This window comes from Marmota monax, unplaced genomic scaffold (assembly GCF_021218885.2).
Source record: "Marmota monax isolate L192 unplaced genomic scaffold, Marmota_monax_Labrador192_F-V1.1 WCK01_AAM20220418_F8-fsc00160, whole genome shotgun sequence".
Lineage (NCBI taxonomy): Eukaryota > Metazoa > Chordata > Mammalia > Rodentia > Sciuridae > Marmota > Marmota monax.
Window position 1 is genome coordinate 2,196,164 of NW_026694183.1, and position 19,539 is coordinate 2,215,702.

At 53.3% G+C, this 19,539-nt stretch overlaps 1 protein-coding gene and 1 pseudogene across 7 annotated transcripts; one reads left to right on the plus strand and one right to left on the minus strand.

Annotated features, from left to right (window-relative positions):
- Positions 1 to 250: 250 nt before the first annotated feature.
- Positions 251 to 339, minus strand: LOC124108008 (U6 spliceosomal RNA; annotated as a pseudogene).
- A 3,639-nt stretch (positions 340 to 3,978) lies between these two features.
- On the plus strand, positions 3,979 to 12,021 carry LOC124107924 (sialic acid-binding Ig-like lectin 11). 7 transcript variants are annotated; one of them, XM_058586035.1, is made up of 11 exons: positions 3,979 to 4,123; positions 4,172 to 4,582; positions 4,761 to 5,042; positions 5,395 to 5,442; positions 7,640 to 7,903; positions 8,083 to 8,202; positions 8,298 to 8,555; positions 8,635 to 8,919; positions 9,125 to 9,215; positions 9,493 to 9,590; positions 11,048 to 11,185. In XM_058586035.1, the coding sequence occupies exons 1-10, from the start codon at positions 4,084 to 4,086 to the stop codon at positions 9,569 to 9,571; spliced, it is 1,878 nt and encodes a 625-aa protein (XP_058442018.1). In that variant the 5' UTR covers positions 3,979 to 4,083; the 3' UTR covers positions 9,572 to 9,590; positions 11,048 to 11,185. The 7 variants fall into 7 exon arrangements, with proteins under 7 accessions (XP_058442018.1, XP_058442013.1, XP_058442015.1 ...); XM_058586030.1 differs by having other exon boundaries at positions 3,985 to 4,123; positions 9,506 to 9,590; positions 11,048 to 12,021; XM_058586031.1 differs by having other exon boundaries at positions 3,987 to 4,123; positions 4,193 to 4,582; positions 9,506 to 9,590; positions 11,048 to 12,021.
- The last annotated feature ends 7,518 nt before the right edge of the window (positions 12,022 to 19,539 follow it).

Genomic DNA, 19,539 nt, shown 5'->3' on the forward strand with positions numbered 1-19,539 from the left:
TGGAGTGACCCTGAGTGTTCTAGTTGTGGAACGCGACAGCGTGTGGTAAAGATTTTCTCCCCTTCTGTAGGCTCTCTCTTCACCTTACTGTTTCCATTGCTGAGAAGAAGCCTTATAGTTTGATTCCATCCCATTTATTGACTCTTGATTTTACTTCTTGTGCTTTAGGAGTCTTGTTAAGGAAGTCAGTTCCTAAGCTGAAGAGGTGAAGATTTGGGCCTGCTTTGTCTTCTATTGGCACAAGGTCTCTAAAAATATGGAACATGCCATTCTTGCGCCAGGGCCATGCTAATCTCTGTATGGTTCCAGTTTCGACATATGTGCTGCTGAAACAAGCACTTCATTCCTTTTTATGGCTGAATAATATTTCATTCTACAGATAGAATGTTGATGACTTTTTTTTTATCTGTTTGGTTTGTGGTGCTAGAAATATAACTGAGGGACCTCCCACATGCTGGGCAAGCACCCTATGACTGAGATAAAAGCCCAGGCTCCAGGGTATTTCTTATTGACTTCTTAATGTCCCATCCCTTAAAGTTGAAGAGTCTTGGAGGTAGGCAGTGCAGACCCTCAGATGGTGCCCAGGTGAGGGATAAGGTGAGGAGGGGCCAAGCAGCTATCTGGGGATGGAGGAGGTGGAGCCGAGGTACCAAGCACCGGCCTCCACATGGACTCTATTATCCCAACAGACTTTACTTAAAAAACACAAAATCTAAGATAAAATTATTAAGAGTTTCAAGTTGGTAACCTCAGAGCTTTCAACCCCACTCCTGAAGTTCTTCTGAGTGCCAGCCCCTGAGAGGCTGCCAAGCTTCTCCCTGGGCAGCCTGAGCTGGGTGTGCAAGATGGAGGGGGGCCAGTGGCCAGGGGCAACATGCAGGGCGGAGGCCTGGTGGGTGCTGGGTATGCCGAGGTGAGCCCTCTGCAACAGGACTTGTTCTCCTCTCTGCCTGCGTGAGTGAATGAAGCCCCCATCACCCCACAGGGGGCCACTACTGGCTGTTTCCCCTGCCAGCCCCACTCTCAGGACCTCTTCCCCGGGGGCTGAGCCAGAATAGGTCCTGCATGCCTGAGCCCAGTCCTTCCTGGTGCCAACAACTCTGAAACAGGAAGTCAGAAGAGAGGATCCTTCAGGCACTGCTTTGCATGAAAATGGGCTCATGGCATGCTGCCTAGTTCCCTTTGCCTGCCTGGCCTCTGAAATGCTGCGTGGGCCCTGAGGGCTTCCAGGCCTGTGCTAAGGCCTGCCCATTGGCACCGCCCATTCTTGTGCACCTGAGAAACTGATGTGACTCCATTTTTAAAAATGAATAAATAACAGCCACTTCTACCTCAAGGCTTGTCCTAAGGAAGGGGGTGTGACCCTTGTCCTTTGAAAAATCCACAGAGCAATCCTAAGCACATACCCACCCTGCTGAGTTGTTTGTCTGTAAATAACAGGAGAGGTCGGAGGCGCCAGGTGTCCCTGACTCAGTTAGGCTAGGTGAGGACCCATAGCAACCCCCCTAGCAACCTCCAATCAGCATGAGACAGGGAAATACCTGGGATGCCAGATGACCCCCCAGTAGTTTACGGTGGTTGATAACATGTTGGGAAACCATGTAGTTTAGCAGTACACCCCTCATGGCCTAAACCAATCAGTTCAAAAGAATCCCCCTCTTGTACTAACCAATCACCCTACCAACTTGTTCCTGCCAGTGAATGTGCTAATCAATGTTAAGAGTTATTGTTTGATTTTCCCGAAATATGGAATGATTTGCTGTGTGATGTTGTGACGCATAGAGTATCCCCCCAAACCTATAAAATCTCACTGAACAAAGGATGGGGGCTCACTCCATGGGACCGCTGGGTCGGGAACGGTTGTGAGTCCAGGCTCGAGCTTGCAATAAAGACTCTTGTGTGATTGCATCGGATTCGGCTCCTGGAGGTCTATTGGGGTCACACGAATCTGGCATAACACATCTTGTCACATTTGCTGTTTGACGGTGTCTTCAAGATGGCTATTGCTCTGTCTGCTTGTCCTTCCCCACTACTAACTGGGCGAGGCCGGAAGGGAGCCTGCTCAGGTGCCCGTGCAATATGCAGGGCTGCTGCGGGAGGCGCTCTGCCCCTGGGCCCAGGGCACTGGACTCAGAGAGACCTGGCCAGGAACCCTGCTGACCACTCACAAGGTTGTGTTTGGAAATGGTTATTTAGCCCCATTTTCTCCAGCTGGTAAATGGGCCCATGAGTGTTCCTCGTGGATTCTGTGAAGGCTTGTGAAACGGTCACTGACCGAGCACCAGGTGCACGCGATCCCACGCCACTGAGGGAACCAGACTGGGTGGACGAGAGCAGGGAGCCCAGTCCGTCTCTGTGGGGTGAACGGAGGCTACTAAACGCTCATTTGGGGGTTGGCTTGGGGGTCCTCCTTGCTCTTTCCCAGCCCCATCATCCTCATTCGATCCCAACTCCTGCCCCACTTCAGGGTCCCAAGGATGCATCACATGGTCCCACCCCTGCTGAGGCCACACTGGCCGGGGGCGAGGAGCCGGAGCCCCAGGAGCTGCACTACGCCTCCCTCAGCTTCAGGACAGAATACTCAGAGATGGAGATCTGCAAGTGACAGCCTCCAGGAGCACCCAGATGTCCTGGGGAGAGAGACATCAGGGACAATTGCTAGGTCAGCAGTTCTCCATGTGAACAGGACATGGCGCAGCAGAGGGGATGCCCCACCCTGGTGCTGGGCAGAACAGGAGTCCCAGTTTCAGTCCCATCACCCAACTTTGTGAGGAACCCAACTTTGAGGACTTTACTCCTCACCTTCCTCCTCTGTAAAATAGACCCAATGAACTATCTCACAGGACTGTCCTGGGCCATTAAGAACGAAATGCCTCAAGCCCCAAAGGACTGTGTCTTCACAGAGGCCATCGCCCAGAACCCCCTCCCAGGGCAGTGCACTAGTGTGGAGCCCACCAGGTCTGTCACCCTGGCCCAGGTGGTTGCACCCTGCAGGGTGCCCCTGCTTCCCAGTGCTCCCAGAGCTCCGTCAGGCTCTCCTTTGGGTTCCCATTGTGCAGTCCAGTCTTGGCCATGACAAGCCATCCAGGCTGTGGAAGATGAATTTCAGAGCCCCATGAGCGGTGGACACAGTGCACCGGAAGTAGCCAGGATCCACTGGGACAAACGTCACCCTGGCAACCTTGGGAACGTTGGTATGAGGCATCTCCGCTCTGAGAGGAACCACAACCTGGGTAACTCGTGGGCCTTGACAGGGGCGGACACGGGTACATTCCTGCTGACACAGGCTGGGGCGGCTCCCTCCATCCCTGAGGTGGCACAGCTGGGCCCCTAGAAAGTTCTGGGAAGGGAAAGCTGCTAAAGCCTCCTGTCACTGGGGAGCTCCAGCTCCTCAGCAGAAGAGGTGAAGGGAAGTTTGGGGGTGGGCAGTGGTCGTGCCCTGAAGCCACGTGGAGGGAGGATCCTGAAGCGCTCCAGTGCCCAAAGCAAAGGCACAAGCCCTGGGCTGGGAGGGTGGCTCAGCGTGGGGCGCCTGCCTGGCACAAATGGGCCCTGGGTTCCACCCCGGCACCTCCCAAACTCAGAGCAAACCCAAAGCAGCGGCACCCCAAAATATCCCTGAGTACGCAGGGGAGCCAGGGCCCTTGGGGAGCATGCAAGATGGGGACCCAGGTTGGAGTCAGCGAAGGGGAGCCCTATGGCAGGATTTGGGGGTCATCAGGAGTTGGGGCTCTTTGCCTGCATGGAGCAGAGGTTCGCCTGGGCAGTGAGGGAGTGAGGGAGTGAGGCAGCCCCCATCGCTGTCCCTGGGGCCACCACACAGGGTTCCCCTGTGAGGCAGGGACTCCTGCCCTGAGGCAGAGGCTGGACGGGTCCTTCCCACTTGAGGCAAGGCGCTCAGGCCTCCTGCCCTTCAGCCCACTTTTATGAAAAGGAGACCATGAAACCAGGGCACTTATTGCTGAGGTTCCTCTTCTGTGGTGGTCAGTGGCCATCCCCAGACTTCCTGAGGGAGTGTCCTCTCAGAGAGGCAGAGCCAGAGGCCAGAGGATCCCAGGACAGGACAGTCCCCTGAGCCCCAAGATGCTGTTCCTGGCCCTGCTGCTGCTTCAGTTGGGGACGGGTGAGTGGGCTGAGGACCAGGGAGCCTAGGTGTGGGCTGGGACTGCAGCTGAGCCTCTGTGTCCCCCAGGGTCCCTGCAGAAGAATCAGTCTTTCTGGCTGCAGATGCAGAAGGCGGTGACAGTGCAGGAGGGCCTGTGTGTGCTTGTGTCCTGCTCCTTCTCCTACCCCAAGGCTGGCTGGAAGCACTCCACACCTACCTACGGCTCCTGGTACAAGACACAGAAGAATTTCAAACCTGATGCAAAAGACAATGATCTCGTGGCCACAAACAACCCAGACAAGAAAGCAAAAGTGAAGAACAAACTTCATTTCCGCCTCCTCGGAGACCCCCAATCTAACAACTGCTCCTTGAGCATCTCCGAGGTCCAGAAGGACGACAGTGGAACATACTATTTTCATCTAGAGCAAGGAGATGAGAATCACAGTTACAAGAAATTGCTCACCCTGACTGTCACAGGTGAGGACAAATGCCCAGGAACCAACAGCACACATGGGTAGGGAGGGTCGTCAGGGTCCAGGGGAGACCCTGGTCTTGAGGGGGCAGTGGAGCCCAGGTGGTTCAGGATTGGGGTGTCTGTCTCAGAGGCACACACGCATCCCCTCTTGGATCTAGTCTGTCGCTCTCTCCTCCCCAGAGTTGACCCAAACCCCAGACATCCACATCCAGGAGCCCCTACAGTCGGGCCACCTTAGCCATGTGACATGCTCCATGCCTGGGGCCTGTGACTGGCCCACGGCCCCCCGTATCACCTGGGCTGGGGCTGCCCTGAGAGCAGCGGGGTCAGGCCTGGAGCCCTCCACCTCGGAGATCCTGCTCATGCCCCACCCGGAGGACCATGGCACCCACCTCTCCTGCCGAGTGACCTTCCCCAGGGCCGGCGTGTCTTCAAACAGAACTGTGCAGCTCAGCGTGTCCTGTGAGTGCTGTGCCAGGGCACTGGGCTGCTGTGTGGGGGCGGAGGGTGGGGAGGGTGCCGAGGTCTGAATGTCTGTGTCCCCCTGTGTTGGTGTGGGAAACCCTAACCACAAGGCAACGGGGCCAGGAGGGGGGACGTCTGGGAAGTGGCTGGGTCACAGCTGTGGAGAGTCAGAGCAGCTGGGACAGACTGAGAGAGGCTGCTGAGCCTGGGTCCTGAAGGCCACGGGCCTGCAGGGGACACAGGGAGGACACTGGCCACCTGGGTGCTGCTTCCTCTTTCATTTCCATGGCTCCTGGGGAGGAGCGCAGGCCAGCTGTGCATGTGGCCCTCATGGAGTCTCTCTGTCCAGATGCTCCCCAGAACCTGACCATCAGCATCTCTGGAGCAGGTGACCCAGGTAGGCGGGGTGTCCCTCTGGGGCTGGGCGGGGACAGGTGTCTGCCAGCAGGGAGCCGAACCCCCAGCAGCCACCCCAGGGAGGCTCCCTCTGGACGGACCCTCACCTCTTCCTTTCACCACGTGCAGTTAGAAGGAGGCTCACAGCGCAAACGCCCTGACGCTGCCCACCCGGGTAGGTGAGAACACGGCCCTGGAGGCCCCCAAAGGCCTCGTGTTCACCCCCGCCTCTGCCTCGAGGACCCCAGGCCACTGCTTGCCTCCTGCTGTCCCCGTATTTCCTCATAGTTTTACCCAATACACCTGAATCTCCCACAGGGTTTAGTTTGCCCTCTTTTCCTTCCGTGGTGTAAGTAACCAGGACGCACACACACGCGCCACTCTCCGACCTCGCCTCCTCCGTGCAGGTGAGATTCCTGCAACACAGTGCCAACCGTCTTCGAGTGACATAGAGGTGGCCTTTGGTGCACTCACAATTGGTGCCGCCACCAGCCCCTCCAAGGCCAGAGCACACTATACTCGGTACAGAGAGCCCCATGCCTGGCTCGCACTCCCGATTGTCCCCTCCAGGCCTGGCAGCCCCTCGTCGTCCCTTATCACTATGCTCTGCCTCTTGGGGACCCTACCACTAAAGGCCGTCTCACAATGCACCCCTCTTGTGTGTGGCTTGTCACTTGGCCACAAGATTTCCTGTAACCGGGCCTGGACTGCTCTCCTCCCCGTGGCTGGAGAACGTCCCCGTGTCTGGAAGGAGCACACTGGCTTTACCATGCTTCAGCTCCGCGTCTCCAGGGTGGTTCCACCTTTGTGCTGCTCTGAGGGTCCCTGTACAAGTGCCACTTGGCTGGGTGCCTCTGCAGGATCCTAAGTGCCTTGACTCTCTTGATGTGACACCACTCGTGTTCTCAAGGTCCATCCACGTAGCCTGTGGTGGTCATTACTGCGTGTCCTCACCTGTGGTCCCACAGTTCACTAGCCCAGTCCACCGTGGCTGCGCACGAGGGTTAGTTTCCTGATAATGCCTCTGGGAACATGTCCCCGTGAACCTGTACCCACCCTGCCTGGAGCTCCTATGAACTTTCCACAGCTGCCTCAGGAGGTCCGGGCAGGGCTGAGGTCTAACTTTGTAACTGGCTCCTGGGGATTTCCATGCAGAGACTCGATGCTTCAGAGACAGTCCTTGAGTAATGGGACCCTAGGTGTTAGGTCTAGGAGCCAAATCAGGAAGGAAACTCACCACACCCCTCTGGAATGCTGCTGTAGAAGAGCTCTGGAGCCCGGTGCACTGATCATGCCAATAACCCTAGCAGCTCAGAGGCTGAGGCAGGAGGATTGCAAGTTTGAGGCTGCCTGGGGAACTTAGGGAGAATGTGTCTGAAAATAAAAAATAAAGGGGCTCATTCATGCCCATTACTAATAGCAAAAGAAAGAGCTCTGGAAGAACACCCCAGAAACCAGCACTCAATTCCCCTCTGACAAGAGGAACAGTTGCTGGGTGTCACTGTGGGAAGGAGTCTCAACAGCCCCTTCTCCTCAGGAGTTGTATATCAGCCTGGGGGGACAGAGAGGAGGAGGTGGAGATCAGCCCCCCAGGGCCTTGGAGGGCTGATGATTGGATTTGGATACTTCAACAGTAAACAGGCTCATGGGTATTGGGTGGTTAATGTGGACAAGGACCACAGCCTCAGAGAAATCAAGGAACAATCCAGTTGTCAATCAACTGATGGATGGGTGCAATAATGTGGTGGATTCAAATGGTGGGATATAATTCAGCATAAAGAAGAGCCAGGCTCTGGCAGGCACTGTACATGATGACCCTGGAAACATGGCGCTGAGGGAGAGAAGCCAGCCAGACACAGTGCACCACACACATGGGATTCTGTGGATATGTAACACCCTGCGAAGGCAAATCCAGAGACAGTGGGTTTGTGTATTTAGGGTGGGGATGGAAGGGCTGGGCAAGGGCTGGGGTGGGGGTTTCCTCTTGGTGTGGTGGGAATGCGCTAGCATTTTGGTGACCCAGATCTGAACACACAAGAGCCATGGGACTGTTGACCTGCCGTGGTCTGTCAGTGCCATTGTATGGTGTGTGATCTTAACTGGACAAAGCTGCTTTGAAAGACAGAGGCCCAGGGCATCAGCACCCTAGGCCAGGCTCAGCTCTGTCTATGTCTATGTCTCTGTCTGTCCCTCTCCAGCCCCAGTGGCCCAGGGAAAATTCTCACATCTGGAAGTCCAGAAAGGCCAGTTCCTGCGTCTCCTCTGTGCTGCTGACAGCCATCCCCCGGCCACTCTGAGCTGGGTCCTGGAGGACAGAGTCCTCTCCTGGTCCTCCCCCTTGGGCCCCAGAACCCTGGAGCTGCAGCTGCCCGTGGTGAAGCCTGGAGATTCGGGGCTCTACACCTGCCAAGCAGAGAACAGGCTGGGCTCCCAACAGGGCACCCTGGACCTCTCTGTGCAGTGTGAGTGTGACCAGAAGGTCCTGGGAGGGGAGTGGAGGAGGGGACAGGAGCCATGACAGGGTCCCAGAGCTCTGGGGGGCCTAGAACCCCAGGGCCCTGGCACCAGGCTTCTGTCCTGCTAGACCATTGGGCAGTCAGTGTGGGGACCCAGCACGTGATTCGGCCTCCCACCACCTCAGTGTCCTGGGCTGGATCCTCTGCCCAGAGGGAAGCCCCAGCCCATCTGGAGCTGGTTCCTGTCTCCATTGCAGATCCTCCAGAGGACCTGAGGGTGACGGTTTCCCAAGAAAATAGGACAGGTAGGAAGGGCAGAGAGGAAGCAGGGCCTCTGGGTGCCCCGTTGCGGGCCCAGGAGACGGGGCCACAGGTCCGTTCTGCCTCTTCCCTTCCCTAGTCACGGAAGTCATCAGGAATGGCACGTCCTTCCCAGTCCTGGAGGGCCAAAGCCTGCGCCTGGTCTGTGTCACCCCCAGCAACCCCCCAGCCAGGCTGAGCTGGACCTGGGGGACGCAGACCCTGAGCCCTGAGTGGCTTTCCGATGCTGGGGTCCTGGCGCTGCCCCGGGTGCAGACAGAGCATGGAGGAGAGTTCACCTGCCATGCCCGCAGCCCCCTGGGCTCCCAGAACCTCTCCCTGAGCCTCTCTGTGCACTGTGAGTGCGGGAGGGGAGGGAGGGCACGCCTGGGGTCGGGACGAGGTGGCATCTGCTGACCCTTCTCCTCGCTCCTCAGACCCCCCACGGCTGCTGGGACCCTCCTGCTCCTGGGAGGCCCAGGCTCTGCTCTGCAGCTGCTCCTCCCGCGCCTGGCCGGCCCCCGCCCTGCACTGGCGGCTGGGGGAGGGGCTGCTGGAGGGGAACAGCAGCAATGCCTCCCTCGGGGTCACCTCCAGCTCCGCGGGGCCCTGGGCCAACAGCTCCCTGAGCCTCCACGAGGCGCTCAGCTCCGACCTCAGGCTGAGCTGTGAGGCCCAGAACGCCCAGGGCACCCAGAGCGCCACCGTCCTGCTGCTGCCAGGTCAGGGGCCTGTGGGGGCCCAGGTTTAGGGAGGTGGATCTGAGGAGTGACCAAGGACAGGGCTTGGGGCCATGGGCTGAGCCTGGATGGAAGGGTGGACAGAGGACTCGTTGTTTGGCTGTTTGGGATGAAGGGCTGTAGGTGTGTGAGGAGGACGGGGTCCTGGGGTTCAGAGGGCTTCACCATGAACCCCACTTGCCTGCAGGGAAGCCAGAGCTCAGGGGAGTCCTGCTGGGGACACTGGGGGCTGCTGGTGGGGCCGCTCTACTCTCCCTCTGTGCCTGCCTCGTCTTCTGGTGAGTGTTCTTCCTGGGCAGGATGCCAGGTGTGGAGGGAGGATGTGTCCCCAGGACCCTACAGGCCCCACTGGAGGGTCTGACAGGCCAGTGCCTATGAGTGGCCTTGGGCCAGAGGATCAGAGCAGGGGTCTGTGCCCTGCCCATTATCCCAGGAGTCACTCAGTGAGACATGTCCCCTGACTCCTGGGCCTTGGTAGGCTTTCTAGGCTATTTTAGCAGGGCCCACAGAAGTCCCACCCCAAGGTCTGAGCCCACAGGTGGCTGAGTGGCCCAGTCTCCTCCTTCAGGTTAAAGACTCGCAGGAAGAAAGCTGCCAGCCCAACAGGAACTGCACAACAGGACACCCCCGTTGACCTGGGCCCTGTCTGTGGGGTGAGTGTGAGGATCCCACTGTCCTCCAGCCCCTGCCTCCCCAGGTGGCCGGACCAGAACCTCTGGACAGCCAGGGGACTCATTATGGCAAATAGGCTTTGCACCTGTGTCCCCACCAACATGGCCCCAGTCCCAGTCTAGTGTCCTGGAACTTCCCAGCCAAGGCCCTTCCCTGCTCCCAAGGCCATGGCCACCCAGGTTGACCACCCACTGCCTGGACTCACTTCAGCCCCTTCCACTCCGTCTCTTCATTTCTCTCTGAACCCCTCACCCCTTCCCTTCTCCTCACTCCTCAGCAAGGCAGGAAGCCACAGAAATATCCCCCAAACGGCCATGGTCTGTTGGAAGCCTCACATGTTCCAAGCCTGACATCAGCTGTGAAGCAAGAGGCACAGGGGTGGGGTGGGTGACAGGAGGTCCCAGTGGTCCTGTCCCATTGGAGTCTCTCCAAGAGCACCTCATCTCCAGGGCCAGAGCCTGACAGCAGGTAGCAGTATTGCAATCAAGAATTCCACCCGGCCTTGGCATCCAAGTCTCCACTAGGGACTGGTCACACTGACACTGTCACCTATGTGGCTGGCCTCAGTCACTTGGTGTCTAGCTCCTCCAAAGATCAAACTGATGCCACATGACCCTACGTGGCCACCATAAACCACACCATTAGCATAGGTAAGCGTAGGTCAACCCGTCTGGCCTGAGGTTCCCAGGGGAACGCAGATCCTTCTGTCAGGTGGGGCCTGAGGGAAGATAAGCCCTCCCAGGAGCTGGGTGCAGAGAGTCCACCCCTAATCTGGGCAAGATGAGTCCCAAGGCACAGTAGCCTTTGTTTCGTGGGCTCACGGCATGCTGCCTAGTTCCCTTTGCCTGCCTGGCCTCTGAAATGCTGCGTGGGCCCTGAGGGCTTCCGGGCCTGTGCTAAGGCCTGCCCATTGGCACCGCCCATTCTTGTGCACCTTGTCACATTTGCTGTTTGACGGTGTCTCTAAGAAGGTGACTGCTCTGTCTGCTTGTCCTTCCCCACTACTAACTGGGCGAGGCCGGAAGGGAGCCTGCTCAGGTGCCCGTGCAATATGCAGGGCTGCTGAGGGGAGCGCTCTGCCCCTGGGCCCAGGGCACTGGACTCAGAGAGACCTGGCCAGGAACCCTGCTGACCACTCACTAGGTTGTGTTTGGAAATGGTTATTTAGCCCCATTTTCTCCAGCTGGTAAATGGGCACATGAGTGTTCCCCGTGGATTCTGTGAAGGCTTGTGAAACGGGCACTGACCGAGCACCAGGTGCACGCGATCCCAGGCACTGAGGGAACCAGACTGGGTGGACGAGAGCAGGGCGCCCAGTCCTTCTCTGTGGGGTGAACGGAGGCGACTAAACACTGAGTTGGGGGTTGGCTTGGGGGTCCTCCTCACTCTTTCCCAGCCCCGTCATCCTCATTCGATCCCGACTCCTGCCCCACTTCAGGGTCCCAAGGATGCATCCTGGTTGGACAGCCCCTCATATGGTCCCACCCCCACTGAGGCCACGCTGGCCATGGGAGAGGAGCCAGAGCCCCAGGAGCTGCACTACGCCTCCCTCAGCTTCCTGGAGTTTGAGCCTCGAGAGCCCAAGGTGCAGGAGGCCAGGAGCAGGACAGAATACTCAGAGATCAAGATCTGCAATGGTGGCCTCCAGGAGCAGCCGGATGTCCCGGGGAGAGAGACACCAGGGACAATTCCTAGATCAGCAGTTCTCCAGGTGCACAGGAAGTGGAGCAGCACAGAGGATGCCCCGCCCTGGTGCTGGGCGGAACAGGAGCCCCAGTTTCAGTCTCATCACCCAACTTTGTGAGGAACCCAACTTTGAGCAAATGACTTCACTCCTCACCTTGCTCCTCTGCAAAATAGACCCCATCAACCTAACTCACAGGACTGTCCTGGGCCATCAAGAACAAACTGCCTCAAGGGGCTAGGGCTATAGCTCAGTGGCTGAGCACTCGCTCACATGCCTGAGGCACTGGGTTCGATCCTCAGCACCACATACGAAAATAAATAAATAAAACAACGATATTTAAAAAAAAAAAGAAGAAGAAGAAAGAAATGCCTCAAGCCCCCAAGGGACTGTGTCTGCTGAGAGGCCGTCGCCCAGAACCCCCTCCCAGGGCAGCGCGCTAGTGTGGAACCCACTGGGTCTGTCACCCTGGCCCAATTGGGGTGCACCCTGCAGGATGCCCTGCTTCTCAGTGCTCCAGAGCTCCGTTGGGCTGTCCCTGGGGTGTAGTAATCTCCTGCTCACCTGCTTCTCCCTTCTGGCCTCCAGGCATGTGAACTGCTAGGGGGACACCTTGTCCCTCCTTACCCCTCACGCCCATCTCCACAGCTGCTTCCTGCAGCCCCACCTCTCCTTGGCACAGTCACTCCTGTTCATCTGGAATAAATTAAAAGTGTGTAAACCGCTCATCTCTGGCTGAGCTCCATTGCCCCGTGGGTTGGTTCTCCCTCTCCACTTCTTCTTTTGCTGAATTTGCGTATAAATTCCCTTGCACTTGCAGTCTGTGCTCCACACACAGTGTGACACGGTCCTCCCAGGGTCACTTCCTCCTTTTCTTCTTTCCCATTGTGCCTTCATTAGTGAGAAGGCACAGTGGACATTGGCGTCATGAGCAGGGGCTCCAACGTGTGCTAGCAGCAAGTGAAGGCCCTGCTGCCACTCCTCAGCTTCCCTGGCCAAGGCTCACCAGCGCTCCTCCCCTCAGGAGGACACTGCACGTCTTGGCCAATGACTTGTATTTTATACCTTAATTTAATTTATTTATTTTTATGTGGTGCTGAGGATCCAACTCAATGCCTCACATATGCTAGGCAAGCGCTCTGCCACTGAGCCACAACTCCAGCCCTTGGTCAATGACTTTTCACAATGGTGTCCTTGACCAAAAAGAACACTGTTGTCAAGTTTTGTTCCTCTTTTCAAGAGGACACTTGGTGATTCCAACTTTCCCATCCTGCTACAGCAGTCAGTATTGTCCCATAAAATACTGAATTCTGAAACGGGTAAAATCTTTTTCAAAAACAGTCATGGCGAGGGGAGGGGATGGGGGATAGTAGAGGATAGGAAAGGCAGCAGAATACAACAGACACTAGTATGGCAATAGGTAAATCAATGAATGTGTAACTGATGTGATTCTGCAATTTGTATACGGGGTAAAAATGGGAGTTCATAACCCACTTGAATCAAAGTGTGAAATATGATATATCAAGAACTATGTAATGTTTTGAACAACCAACAATAAAAAAAATTAAAATATATATATATCATTTCCAAATAAACATTATCGATTGAAAAATAAATAAATAAAATAAAATAAAAAAACAGTCATGGCGAATAGTACAACCACATGTTAGAGGATATCAAGACTGTCTTTTCCCCTTCTAATTAATGTCCCTCTGAAGAACAGCCTGGACACCTGAAGGAACACATTTTCATTAACCCTTTCTTTATCACATCTGAAATTTCTCATCATCAATGTAGCACTCACCCTGCTGTCTGTTCTTTTTTGTTAACATTTTTTAGTTGTAGATGGACACTGTACCTTTGTTATTTAACTTTATGTGGTACTGATCATCAAACCTAGTGCCTCATACGTGCTAGGTGAGCACTCTACCACTGACCACAACCCCAGTCCCTGCTATCTGTTATATGTATGATCCAATTGACATGAAACAAACTATTAGAAACTATAAATAAGAAATGAAAGATTTAACTCCATAGATTATTTTTTATATTTATTTCTTAGTTGTAATTGGACACAGTACCTTTATTTTATTTATTTATTTTTATGTTGTGCTGAGGATCGAACCCAGAGCCTCACACATGCTAGGCGAGAGCTCTACCCCCGAGCCACAACCCCAGCCCCACAGATTATTTTACATCAAGAATTTGTGCCAGGTGTGGGGTCGCACACTTGTAATCCTAGTGACTAGGGAGGCTGAGGCAGGAGGATCACCAGTTTGAAGCCAGACTTAGCAATTTCGAGAGGCCCTAAGCAAGTTAGTGAGACCCTGTCTCCAAATAAAAATTGAAAAGGGCCTGGGATGCAGTTCAGTGGTAAAGCACCCCTGGGTTCTATCCATAGTACCAGAAAAAAGGAAGAAAAGTAGAAAAGAAAGAAAGAAGAAAAGCAAGCAAGCAATGAAGTCAAACATTTTGGGAGACTCTTGGCTATGGCTCAGCTAGACTTCAGAGTCCCCAGGTTCCCATGTAGGAAGCTTGGTCCACAGCGTGGTGCTGCTGAGGTGGGGGGGCCTTGCTGAAGGGGATTAGCTCATGGGTGCTGTCCTCAGAGGAGATTAATCCTCCTCCCAAGAAGAGCAAGCCTGACTCCCCTCTCCACCTTTTTGTAGTGCTGGGGATCAAACCCAGGGCCTCCCATATGCCAGCCAGGTGCCCTTCCCCTGAGCCACACCCCTGCTGGGCCCCTCTCTGGCTTCCAGTCACTCTAAGGTCTCTGTTTCTCCCACACTCCTGCCACTGTGGTGCCATGTGCCACAGGGTCCTTTCCAGACACGCCACGCTTTTGAAATTCCAGAACTGTGAGCTCAACACACCTTTTTGCTTTACATAGTCCTCGCCTCAGGAGTTTTGTTATATCAACAGAGAGGGGACTAAGAGGCTTTTCATCAGCCTACAGGATGAGTTCTTTGCTTCATGGAAATAAAACCAGCATTCTCTCATGGGGGTTTTCAATGCAAGAGAACTGAAAATACAGCATGGTAGAAATTCAAAGGTAAAAAGAACTAAAAGAAATCCTTTAGCTGCTCAGTTCTAACAGTATAAGGGAAGTGGGGTCAGGCCATACAGTTCTTTACATAGCAAAGTGCTTAAGCTGCTCTGCAGGAAAAGCCTCCAAATTTGATTTGAAACCAATTCATCTAGAATGGGCATAGGCAGAAGTCCACTCCGCTGGTCAATGACCTTTAGACATCAGAAACTCAGAATCTGCTGAACATGGTAACTGCCCCCAGAAGAATCCTGTGACCTGTCAAGAGGAAGGGCATTTCCACCATGCGGCCTGCACAATGGTTTCATTAATGAGGTTCTTGGCATAAAGTTAGTTAGAAGAGATCGAAATAAAACACACAGACTCAGTTACCTTATTTCTATTGCCAGGTCCGAGACGGCTCCCCTCTCTGGCTCCAACCTCTAACCGCCCAGCAGGGCAGCAAGGATTACTCAGGGCTAGCAGGAGAGAGAGAGAGTGAACACGCCAGGGAGTAGCCTTTTATTGGGGAACAAGAAATTCAGGGGATAATTCCATCCAATGAAGGTTGAGGGGGGACTGCACTCCAAGGTCAGGGTCAGTGATTGGGCCCCCAGGGTCAGTGGTCAGTCACACCCCCACACGGACGGGTTCTCTCATCAGGAAAGGGCCGGGAAAATTCCGACACAGCCAGAAGCCTCAGACCCTTAAAGGGAGCCGCCCAGTCACGTGTCAGGATGGCTTCCCACAGGGCATCAGTCGTTTCTATGCAAGAGGACCCCAAAACCTCCCCCTCTTGCCCTCTGAGCACAAGCAGCTGCTCCCTGCCCCTTCCTAGAAGCTCCTCAGTTACCAAGTGGCTGGAGAGACAGATTCCAGCCTTTGCTCTCTGTCCCTGATGAGTGGCCCTCAACACGCAGCTTTTCGTTTTTCCAGTGCCACAGCATGCTCTGTGCGGGCTGGGCAGCCAGCTCTTGGTCTGTATTATAAGGGCTCGGTAAGAACAACTTCATGACAAGCCTCCTCTGCCCCAGGAAGGCGTCAGGAGCTGTGTGAAGGGCGTGTTGTGCAACGTGGCCCCACAGCCAGCACCTTCCCCCGGCTGTCCACCCCGGGCTTCCACTTGGAATCAGCACCATCCACACCTCCCACCAACAGCCACCAAAATCTGTATTTGTGGCATCTCAATCCACAAATTGAGTGGCATTGAGATGCCACATATCATCAATGTGATGTTTCCCACTAAATTCCGACTCACTGAGAGTCTGTGGTCACCGCTCAAGTCTCCTGTGGAAGGGATTCTACCTGCAGTCACCTTAAGAGCAAGCTTTTTTCAAGAGAAAAATATTTCAAAGCCAAGACCCCACCTTTTAGGGTGATTTGTTCTGCAGCAAAGAACCTGCTCTGCAGTAGCAAGTGCCAAGGACAGGCTGCTCAGCCTGAGACAGGCGCAGGGGAAGAAAAAAGAATTCCCTGGGTCATCTGGGATTCTTGGTTGCCAGGGATGGAGAAGCCTCTTTAATCAAGTGGGCAGTGTCTTGGTTCTTGGAGGCTGACAACCCCAGGTGGGTCTGGCTTCAGGCGTGGCGGGATTCAGGGCTCAGTGAGCTCACCAGGGTCTCCTTGCCTGAAGATGGCTCCATTTGAGGTGCTTTGATGAGAACCTGAGATGACCCCCCACAAGAGGGCATCCGTGGGAGCTCAGGAGAATGTTCTCGGATAGTGTGTCCTCAGATGTGGGGTCTGATCAGCTCCTGTGTTCATCTCTGAGCCACACACCAGCCCTTGAACCGTCGGGCCCCCGTCTAGCTGCCACATGTAGCACTGCAAGGATGTCCCCTGATAAGACCTGCAGAACCTTCCAGATGAACCCAGCCCTAACTACTGCCCTGAAGCATCCTAACACATGAAATAGGGCCAGTTGGGTGGTTTGTCATGAAGCAATAGGTGTGCAGTACACTTACTACAGAGATTAGGGGTTTTATCTCTGCTTTGCAGTGCTGGGGATGGAACCCAGGCCTCTCACCTGCTAGGCAAGGGCTCTGCCACTGAGCTAGCCCCCAGCCCCAGGGTTTGCTTTTTAAAATTTTATTTAATTTATTTTTAGTACATAATGTTTATACATAATAGTAAGGTTCCTTTTGACCGGAACTTGCTTTTGAATGTAGGACTGTAGGGAAGGGGGACACGGCTCAGTGGTTTAGTGACTCTGGGTTCAATTCCTGGTAGAAAAAAAAAAAAGTTGAGAATATAGCTCAGTTGATAGAGTGCTTGCCTTCAATGCACAAGGCCCTGGGTTCAATCCTCAGCACCAAAAAAGAGAATATAGGACTAGGGCCTGGGGCTGGAAGGGGACAGGAACTTTCACTTTTATGCCACACATTTCAGTTTGGTTCAAGTGATTTTATAAGCAAATAATATATTGGAATTTAAACCAAAATATGATAAAGGAGAAGAGGAATAAAGAATTTATATTGCCAGAAAGTTGGAGAAAATCTGTTTCTCAACACAACCTTGGCTAAATGAATTATGGTACATTCATAGCTTGGATTGTGGTACCCACACACAGACTGTTGTTTTGCAAATGTTTTCAAACTCAGAGCTACAAGCACATATAGAAATACAAGCACACAGCCTAAGCCTCCTTTCACAAAGCGTCTCCTGACCTCCTACAAGACACTTGTGTTTTTGTTTATGCCTTTTGATGTTTTTAAATCCTGTTCCTGACAGGCATGGTGGCACACTCCTGAAGTCCCTGCAACTCAGGAGACTGAGACAGGAGAATCAAAAGTTTGAGGCCAGTCTGGGCAACTTAGCGAAACCCCGTTTCAAAATATAAAATAAAAAGGGCTGGGGATGTGGCTCAATGGTAGAGCACTCCCTGGGTTCAACTGCTCATACCAAAAACAAACAGAAAATTGATGTGTCTGTGAGGGGTGGCTTGGTTTCATTTTGTCTGTGTGTTTTATGGGGGGCTCCAGGCTGTCAAGAAACCCACAAGGACACAGCACACATGAATGGTCTCTTTATGGGTAAAGGAGAGCAACTTTTTTTTTAAGGTTTTCTTTTCTTAAATTTTTTTTTTTTGAAGTTGATGGACCTTTATTTCATTCATTTATTTGTATGCAGTGCTGAGAATCGAAGCCAGTGCCTCACACCTGCTAGGCAAGTGCTCTACCACTGAGCCACCACCCCAGCTCAGGAGGGCAACTTTTTATGTCAGAATATCTGGGCTGAATTGTAGCTTGGTGGCAGAGCGCTTGCTCAGCATGCAAGAGGCCCTGGGTTCCATCCCCAGCACACAAAAAAAAAAAAAAAAATATATATATATATATATATATATATATATATATATATATTGAAAAGGAATGTTTAATGTCTTCGCTGTTAGTACTAGATTAGCAAATCTGGAGCTGAGTTCCCCAGAGGAGATGCCTCTAGCCACAAATTTTTCTTCAACCGATCTGTACATAATGCAGTTGATACCAAACCAGTGACCTTATGACCACAAACAACCCAAACGTCTTCTCAACTTCCTCAGGGACCCCAGGATGAATGACTCCTCCCTGAGCATCCCAGAGCTCAGGAGGGGATGGTGGAAGGTATCATTTTTGGCTGGAGAGAGGAGGTATGAGATACAGACCCTGGGCCAAGGGTTGGGGGTCATGTTCTCCTCTTTCTCTTCAGCCCCTGCCTAGAGTAAAAGTTTGCCTGGAGAATGAATGATGAAGTGAGTGAATGGGCCCCATCACCTCCCCTGGGGCCCCACTCCCCTGTTTCCCCTGCCAGCCCCACTCCCAGCACTGACTGTCCTGAGGCTGAGCCAAGGCTGGACCATGGGGCAAGTCCTTCAGGGTCCCCTGCTCTGCTGCCATTGACGATAAAGGGAGAAGCCAGAAGTGAGAATCATCTTTTTCAGAGAAGCCAAACCAATTGGTTTATTAATTTATTGAAGCAACTAGCTCACAGGATTACCGTGGCTGGCAAATCCAGATCTTCAGTGTGGACCAGGGGCCTGGAGAATGCACAGAAGACAAGGCAGGTGAAGTCCAAATTTTTGCTCCGTCCAGGAGGCCAGTGTTTTTATTCTCTCCAAGCCTTCAACTGATTGGATGAGGAGGTCCACCCACATTAAGGAGTTGATCTACTTAATGAAAATTCACCAATTTTAGTATTCACTTCATCCAAAAACAACCATAAATTAACAGATCCATACATTTAACCATCACAAGCAGAGAGTACAATGTTCAAAGAGCCCCTCTCCCTACCAATAGTTTCCCGTCTAATGTCTTATCTTAGCGTAATGCATTTGTTATGATTAATGAACCAATTTTGAAATAACTTTATTAGCTAAAGTCCATACTTTATTCAGACTCTTTATTTCTTTTTTTTTAATATTTGTTGATTGATCTTTATTTATTTTTTTATTTATATGTGGTGCTGAGACTCGAACCCAGTGCCGCACGCATGCCCGGCAAGTGTGCTACCGCTGAGCCATAACCCCAGCCCAGACTCATTATTTCCTACCTTTTGTTGTTGTTGTTGTTTCAGGATACCATCAGGGCACCTCCTTACCTGTACTTATCAGTTGTTAGCCCAATGTGGGTTCTTGGATCCAGAGTTGTACAAACATATAATGAATCCAGAAAGAATTTAGGCTCTGGAATCCAGGACCTCAGGATTTCCAGATTCTGCCCTGACAGTTACATTGGGAAGCAAAATACAATTCTATTATTAAGTAGTGTCCCCAGATGCAGCCAAAGTCTCTTAAGTCCTCTGGGCTCAACCCATCAGCCACACAGCAGGGGCCAGGGATGAGTCCCTGTCAATTCATGTGACTCAGCCCAGGTCTTGGGCTCTGATCAGTTAGAGTAACATTCCCTCTTCTCAGGGGCCATCAGTGAAGAGGCAGCAGCAGGTGGACAGACAGCAGGGCCAGCGCAGTCCCTCTTCTCTACCTTTCTTTCTCTCTCTCTCCTTCCTTCCTTCCTCCTTCCTTCCCCTCTATCCCCTCTCTCTTTCTCAACAGGATCTTACTCTGTTGCCCAGGCTGACTCTAAACCCCTGGGCTTCAACCATCCTCCTGCCTCAGCCTCCTGCTAGGTACACACCTCCCCACCTGGCTACCATCTTTCATAGCTCTCAATTCCTACTGTGTTGCTGGAACTCAGCTTCTTGGATCCAGAATTATAGAAACGAACTCTGCATCTGGAAAGCACTA